The sequence below is a fragment of the Trachurus japonicus genome, chromosome 13 (genome assembly GCF_045865225.1).
Source record: "Trachurus japonicus isolate A0001 chromosome 13, Traja_1.0".
Taxonomy (NCBI): domain Eukaryota; kingdom Metazoa; phylum Chordata; class Actinopteri; order Carangiformes; family Carangidae; genus Trachurus; species Trachurus japonicus.
The window spans coordinates 11656009-11664144 of record NC_140919.1 but is presented as its reverse complement, the minus strand read 5'-3'; the positions used below and the strand labels follow the sequence as shown (position 1 = coordinate 11664144).

The window sequence follows — 8136 nt, the reverse complement described above, 5'->3', positions numbered from 1 at the left end:
CTAGTATCAGTATCTGCCCCAAAAATCCCATTTCAGTTGAATCCTGTTATATAATGTAATTTTTATGGAAAGTGTTCAAAGTAATCTTTTAAATTCTTTTTGGTGGTATTATAGTGTAAAAAAAAACTCTTACCCAGGGGCCTTCAGGGGTCGCCCCTAGACTCCACTTTTCTCAAACCAGATGCTACAAAACAAGACAGAAAGTTGATAAGTGACAGTGAAAGTAAAAAAGTGACGACACACAACAAAGTCTTCAAGGCATTGTAAAACAATCACCATCATTTATTTACAATATATTAAACTGTAATGCAAAATTTATACCAAGTGGTCAATTTGTTCAATAATGAAAATAAACATGAAGTATTTTCAAAGCTAGCATGAATCATACACATATTTATATATAAATACTGTGTGCAGTCATCAACATAATGTCTGCTCTTTAGTTTCCTCCTGTTGAAGCCAGACACTTTATCAGGGTCAATCAAAAAGAAAAAGAAAAGAAAAAAAAACACATTTCCACACGTGTGTCGACTGCATAGAGAATAAAAACGAGGACCCAACATCTCCCACAACGAACATCCACTGGTTTTCTTTCTTTTTGTTTTCAGCCCCAAAATGCCAAGTCACGCTCTTTAAATGGCTTTCAGTTATATCTTGATGCTACTCAGTGAATATCAGACAGACGACCAGAAGGTGTGATGTAACACTTCAGCAACCGTGAAAATGCAGGTTCTTATTTTCTTGCTGTTTAGAGGCAACGCTGGGTAAAAAAAACAACAAAAAAACAAAAAGAAACGGAAACAACAACATCAACAACAAAACGACAGATAAACAGGCTTCAGAGCTGCTGAACATGATTTCACAGTATTGGTTACACAGGCTGTCGTATGTCCAGTTCATGAAGATAAAGTACCCAATGAGGCTTTAAAGGAGAAGTCAGGTGATCGTTTGCATTTTTCTTATCATCATCAAAACTCATGGAAACACATGAATCCAAAGAAGAGAATCAATCAATGATTGATCTGTCATTTATCAGTCCAAATATCCAATCAGTGATGAAAAAGTTTGACTTGCAGGATGAGTCCGACACTGTTCTCTGTAAATTAGGCTAATGTTGTTTATGCTAGCACAATGATAATGATAATGAAGCTAGCTGGCTCGACACTAAACCATGCCACAAATAATAGCGTTTACTAGGTCAGGATGTTTTATGTCTCACTTTGTTGTAAGTGAAAAGCTAATGTTGGTGTTTTTAGGTTTAAGAGATTTGTAAATTTTTTCTGTCACCAGATGAAGTTTCTTGCCGGGAGCAAGAGGGGGCGCTTCAGCCACTGTTATCATTATAATACAAGAGGTTTTACTATGTCCTCTGAGCAGCTACATCTACAGGACAGGTTGCAGGCTACAGTATATGGACCAGGGCTAGCTGGTTAGCATGCTAACTTACGTACATAGCATAAAAATACATTAAGTTAACAATGATGCTTCCTTGCACCTCTGGAGACAGATGTTGGTGAGTTAAGTGATAAAGTTTGATGCTAATCTTGCGTTGTTGCTTCTTCTGCTAATGCTAATGCTAATGTTATCAGAGCAAATCATGATTCATGATTCAAATTTGTTGGAATTTGATCTTAGAGGAAAAATGATGATCCTATAAATAACATCTCATGGTCAATACTGAACAAGCTAGCTAAGCTGTTACTAGCACTAGCATGCCGCCAGTTTGCTAAAAACTAAAGCAGCTGACAGCTCAAGGAATCGCTGAAGCTTTATTTATTTATCTATCTACAACTATAGTAAGGATCTACAGTTTCAGTAGGAACTAATACAGAGAAACATGTCAGAGAAAAACCTATTACATGGACCTTTGAGTTGAGAATAAAAATTCTCCTAAAGGTCAAGAGCTCAGGACTCATTTTAGTTTTTCCATGTGATTTGTTCACAATAAGAAAAATATAGAAGACCTGCTATTATTTTCTTGAACGTGCTGGTTGAGGACTCCATATGCTCAGTGAGAAATGTCTGGTGCCCAAGGTTAAATAAATTCCCTTTGGAAAAGTAAAGCACATCAAACTTTTAAAACAAAAACACAGCTGGTGTGTGAACGACAAGCACGAGGACAGAACCTAAGTCTCTTCATCTCTAATTCCGACGAGTATGTAGTCAAATCAAGTCAAAATAAAAGTAAGACAAGGCGCCTGACAGAGGTAAGCTCGAAACCTCGTGGAAAGTAATTTGCTTGACGGCAAAACAAATCTGTCAAACATCAATAACAAAAGGGGGGGGGGGAAGGAGCAGCTTCGCTTTCATGGCGGAGCGGTAAGTGATGCAATCCTCCTCCTCGTCTTCCTCCTGCTCTGCGAGGAAGAGATAAATTGCCAGCGAGAGGCAGAAAACTTTTCAGGCAAACAAAAAGCAAAGCGGATGATAATAATGAGAGTATCTTCAGTGTACAGTGCAGCAGTTCATGAAACGCCACAGCTGCAGAGAAGCCAGCTGTGAAGGAGCCCACTTAAGTCAAATGGCACTTATCCCGAAAAGGAAAGAGGAAGCAGAGAGAAAGAAAGAAAGAGGAATCTGGAACTTTTCCCAGGATTCAGCATCAATTGGCAATAAGTAAAACAGAGTGCACACATACTTGGAGCAAAGGCTTTTTTGGCAATACAATTGTACTATGGCAATACATATTATTGTGTTGTACTATATGTAAAGAAGAGAGGAAGAGTGACGGAGACAAAGAGAGGGAACGAGAGAATCTGTTTTAATTGCAACCTCAAGTTCTTTGGCTCAGTTACAACCATATTGCTGGAGTTTTAAAACAGGATGGCTGCTCAAGCCAAGCAACTGCTGCCTGCATGCGACCAGCAGAGTCCAGTCGTTAGTGGAGGAGCTGGCGGTCGCCTGGCGGTCGAGGCGCCATGACGACCGTCCACGGAGATGGTCAAACTACGAGCGGGTTTGTACCGCAGCTGAGTGTTAGGATCATCTACAGGATGTCAGTGTGTGTGTGTGTGTGTGTTTCCTTACAGGTGTGTGTGTGTGTTTAAGTGTGTGTGTGTGTGGTCAACTCTGCATGCAAGACAAAGTCACAGTTGAGTGAGGGTGCGTTTTTTTTTCGGGGGGGGAGGGGGGTGATGGCGACGGCGAGGGAGGGGACTACGACGCGCTCTCCTCCAGTCCGTCCTCGTCGCCGCCGCCGTCTTTCATTTGGCTGCTGTATCTGTATCTGTAGCCCGGGGTCGCCCCGCCTTCCTCTTTTTCTTCTTCCTCCTCCTCTTCATCAGATCTACTGAAGTAGTAGGGTCTTCGGCTGGGGGGGCTGGAGCAGGAGAGAACAAAGAGAAGACGGTGTTACTCAAAACTGAACGGGAAGCAGTTAAAGGAGAATTATGGTAATTTTTTTTTACCCCTAAATCGTTGTCCTGATGGTCACCCAGTGTTGAGGGGAGCAAAAAACGCGACTAAAATTGATGCAGGCAAACCGGAGTTACACCATGGCTAGACGGCGCTAGCGATAGCGACAACGCTAAAGTAATGTCTTTCCAGGACGTTTAAGAGTTCGGCTATCTGAGGTGAGTGGCTACTACATGCAAAAACACAAAGTTATACTGTTTATACTGTACACTATATGAGTTCAGTGGTGTCTCGTAAGGATTTGAGTCATGTACCATAGACATTTGATTGTTTTTTGAGTTGTTTTTTTGTTTGTTGTGGTTGAAAAAATTGCCCCCATAGGTTAGCGTTGTCGCTATCCCTAGCGCCGGGTAGCCATGGTGTAACTCTGGACAACGATTTAGGGGTCAAAAATGACCGGAATTCTCCTTGAAGTTGCTCAGACGATGTGGAAAACACGTAGCAAAAAACCCCATCATCATACACTTTTTTTTTTGGATAAACAAATGTCTCACTAATGAGCGACCAGAAAAAACAGCGAGAGATGTGATGTAGCAAAGAAACTATTTCGTGAGTTTAAGAAAAACCGATGTACGGTGGCTCTGAGGGCTCAACACACTGTGACTGACCAAGACAACTGCAAATATAGGACAAAAAAAAAAGAAGTTGTGAACCAGACTGGGACACACTTTTTTTGCAGGTGTTTTCTTAATGCTGCAGAGAATTGAGCTCTCTGGTCCACCGTACCAACGGGACTTAATGTAAACCAGTGTTATTGGTGGAGTGCAATAAAGTGTGGCTGAGCAGAACTTTCTTAATTTGTTGCTAAGATGATCCAGACTTACCGTCCTGTCCTTCATTGGTTTGTGTTGTCGTGTTACTGTGTGCGAAACTCTCCTGACCTGTGCTACGTCGCACCGTTAGCCTTCTAGCATCAACACAACCTCACTCAAGTCATGCAATGTGATGTGGTGACATGCAAAACCATTTCCTGTTAATATGGCTCCTGGGGGATTCAATCGGATGATGTTCAAATAACAAAATACTTTGATACCAACGTCAAAAAAGAAAATGAAACAAATGATTACCAATATCTACGCACAATCAGTGTCGCCTTTTTTTTTTGACTTCATCTCAAATATTTCTAATGAACTCTGACATGAGAAAAACCCAATCCCATTACCAGTCCGCATGCAGCTTGGCCCCGGCCTCTTTAATTTTATTTAAGAGCCAAACTGCTTAAATATTGCAAACCGGGGGTTAATTACTCTCAGCTGTGCATCTCAGATGAATTTGCTAGTTGGTGTAAATCAATGCTCGGGGTCTAATTATGCCTGTAGTTACGGGTCTGGGAGGAAAATTTTATTATGTTAATTGACTGTTATTTTTACCTTTCTGAGGCCATAAATCAAAGCGACATCTTGGGAGTAATTTAAGGCTGAGTGAACATGGTGAGTACCTCAGCCGAATTAACCGGTGGAAAGGCGTCCACAGAGAGCGGTCACAACTGTTTAGCTTCAAACTAAGAACGTGTGGTAGTCGACATCAAAAGCTGTTAGCATGCTCAGAAACAAGTTAGAAATCCAAACAGTGACAGGCTGATCACAGTCAGACTGAATGTGCTGATTGATCAGTTTGACAACGGGTTTGATTGATTAGATCACGTCATGCGTCAAAACCACTCCACGGTCCGGGTCAGGCAACCACCTACTGCCTTCCTCAGTCACTGTCCGGCCGGTACAGATACTTCATCATCAGACTGTCCACCTTCTTCTTCCTCTTCTTATCCTCTTTTTTGTTGACCGGTTGGCTCTCGTCTTGCGGTCCAGCCTCCTCTTCCTTCTCAGGGCTGGAGGCCTTTCGAGACGGGGCCCTCTTCACGCTGTTGGAGCTTCGGTAGGAGATGGTGGAGGCACCGGAGCTGGACTCAGAGTCCGACTCTGAATCTGAAGATGAAGACGAGGATTCAGATGAAGACTGATCCCTCTTCTTGGACTTCTTCTTGGACTTCTTGGACCTTCTCTTGGAGCCGCTCCTGTGCCGGCGATCGTCTCCGGAGCTCGACTCGGAGCTGTGGCTTCTCTTCTTTTTCTTACTCTTGTTTCTGCTCTTGCTGCGATGGCGGCTGCTGCAGCTGCTTGTGCTGCGCACTGACCTCATGCAGTCCACCGCGGACGCAGAGCGTCTCAGACTGCTGCTTGAGCGAGCAGCGTCTCCATTTCTGATACTTTTACTGTCATCTTTATCGTTCTTGGATTTTTCTTCTTCCACCTCGGAGTCTTCCAAACTTGTGCGCTTGAATTTGATGGGCTTGAAACTCAGCACCTCATTAATGGCCTTCTCGAGGTCCGGGTCCAGGTAGTTCCGATGACTGACCGGTTTGATATCCATGTTATCGACGGGGTCGTTGCTGGCGGCTGATGATCTGTCTTGAGGTGGCGGCATGGACAAACTGCGTCCGGTGGACGAGTGAGGACTGTACGCAGACCTCTCGGTGAAGGCCATGCTTCGACTGTCGTCAATGTCGACGTCGAACTCGCTCAGGCGGCAGCTGCGAGCCAGAGACATTCGGGATTCGGCTCGGCTAACGCTTCCGGGGCTGCGACCGCCGGACCGTCTGCTGAAGCAGGGGCTGCTGGGACTGCTGCCGTACGCCGACCACCCACTTCTGCCCTCGTCGACGCGCGAGGTGCTCCGACGGCGGGGGCTCGACCGGCCTAAACTGATGGTAGACTTGGCGTCATCCTCTGGGCTCAACCCGAGACGCGTGGTGGCCCGGGACGGAGCGTTATAGGAAACGGTCGATTCTTTGTCAAAGTCGCCCCAGCGGCTGTCCATGCCTTTCCTGGAGTACGCCTGAGAGACGACGGATTCTCTCCCATTCACGTCGTCTCCCGCCTGGGACTTCCTCCTGGAGCTGACGGAGTAGGTGTCATCCTGATCCAGGTTTTTGGTTTTGGCCTTTGAGAAGCTCAGAGCATCTTCTGAATCGGCGTTCTCTTTGAGGGCGCTGAAGAGGGAGCTTCCTTTGCCTCCGATGGAGTCAATGTTGGTTCTTTTTCTGTAGCTAAGGGAGCTTATGGGTCTGCTGAACTCTACGTCTTTGCCCTCTTTATTTACCTCTTTCCATTCCTTACCCTCTTTCGACTCTTTCCCTTCCTTTGCGTCTACATTTACAGCACATCTAGAAAGAAACGACAATGGAAAGGAAGAAGGAATGGAGACAGTGGGAGAGAACATGTAAAAGATGAGACATCGGGTCAAGTAAAGGTGAGTTAAGGAGGAGAATGAGAGAATGAATGAAAGTTGACAAATCGTAAAAACAGAAATGTGATAAAGAATGTAGAAGATGACATTTAACAAAATGGGAAAACAGAAAAATGAAACCAGAGACAACCGACTCGGGATTAACAAAGGTTTTTTCCTGCACTGAAATATTAAGGCAGACAACGAAATAACATCATGTCCCTCCAAGGACAAATGAACTGACAATGAATGACATGTTGGCACCGAGGGGTTTAAGCTGTTAAATATAAGATTCATTTTGAGCTCTGTTACTTAAAATTGCAGAATCCTAATATCTAAAAACTGTACATTCAGATTCAGATTCAGCTTCAACGAGCCCCGACCAGAGCACCTGAAGCACAGAGGAGGAAGCACTGAACCGGCAGAAAGCTGCAGATGTTCTCCAGAAAACTGACAGACATGCTCAGAAGAAAAGGATCATGGACCTTTGAGAAGAAGAAAGAGTATGTTTTGTTTTTGGAGCAGCAACGTTTCCACAGTGTTTCCCTGAGCGACTGAGTTGAGGTTTTGGGTAAACCTGGATCTAACCTTTGTGGTTCCAGGAAAAACACAAACCACAGTCTCACAGTTCAGGAGCTATATTTGAAAACTGAATGTCCAACTCCAGTCCTACCTTTCCCATGATTCACTGTGTGGCGGTAATGAAATCAAAGAAACACGGAGAGCCACTTGAAAAATTTACATATTAAGTTTCAGCTCAGCTCAACAGCCAATGGTACAACTGTTAAAGGGTTAGTTCAACATTTTGGCAAATTGGCCCATTGCCATAATCCCTTTGTCAGTGCAAGCTATTTTTAGAACGGCGGAGCAGAGCCGTGAGCTGCTCAGAGCTACACTACAGAGGCTAATGGGATTTCTTGGTTTCCCTCATCAAACTCATCAAATACACAATCCAACAACTCCAAAACGCTCTGGTGGACAAGCTGTGACCTGCAGAGACTGCTTGCCGAAAAACTGCCCCCGACGGGAACGCGCATCAGCTGTTTTGCATGAATTTACCTCTAAAACAGTCCGTTACATTATTATCTCATAGCGTGGTGAATGTGCAGGTCACAACTTGTCCACCAGAGCGTTTTTGAGTTGTTGGATTGTGTATTTGATGAGTTTGATGAGGGAAACCAAGAAATCCCATGAGCCTCCGTAGTGTAGCTCTGAGCAGCTCACGGCTCTGCTCCGCCGTTCTAAAAACAGCTTGCACCGACAATTAAAGGTAACGAACCTACTGCTAAGACTACAGGGATTATGGCAATGGGCCAATTTGCCAAAATGTTGAACTATCCCTTTAAAAACAAAGGCCTTGAATCGTCAAAAGATACACGTTGTCATGATTGCTAGGCAGCTGTAAAGCCTCTGTAGACTCGACCAGCTTCATCTCCGTTCAGCCTTCCTGGTGTGACCCTGGAGGATTTCAGCTTTGCGTTGCCCCCAACATTGCAT

General features: G+C 44.3%; 1 protein-coding gene across 5 annotated transcripts in view; it reads right to left on the bottom strand.

Moving 5' to 3' along the window:
• Window positions 1–248: 248 nt before the first annotated feature.
• Window positions 249–8136, bottom strand: part of myo18ab (myosin XVIIIA b) — a 157522-nt gene continuing 149634 nt past the window's right edge. For 4 of the 5 annotated variants that reach the window (XM_085794828.1, XM_085794829.1, XM_085794831.1 and 1 more), the window contains 2 exons: window positions 5105–6577; window positions 249–3319 (listed from right to left, as the gene is read on the bottom strand). In XM_085794828.1, the coding sequence (XP_085650954.1) occupies window positions 5113–6577 (1465 nt within the window). In that variant the 3' untranslated portion in view covers window positions 249–3319; window positions 5105–5112. The remainder of the gene's footprint in view (window positions 3320–5104; window positions 6578–8136) is intronic. The other variant, XM_085794830.1, reaches the window with a different exon arrangement.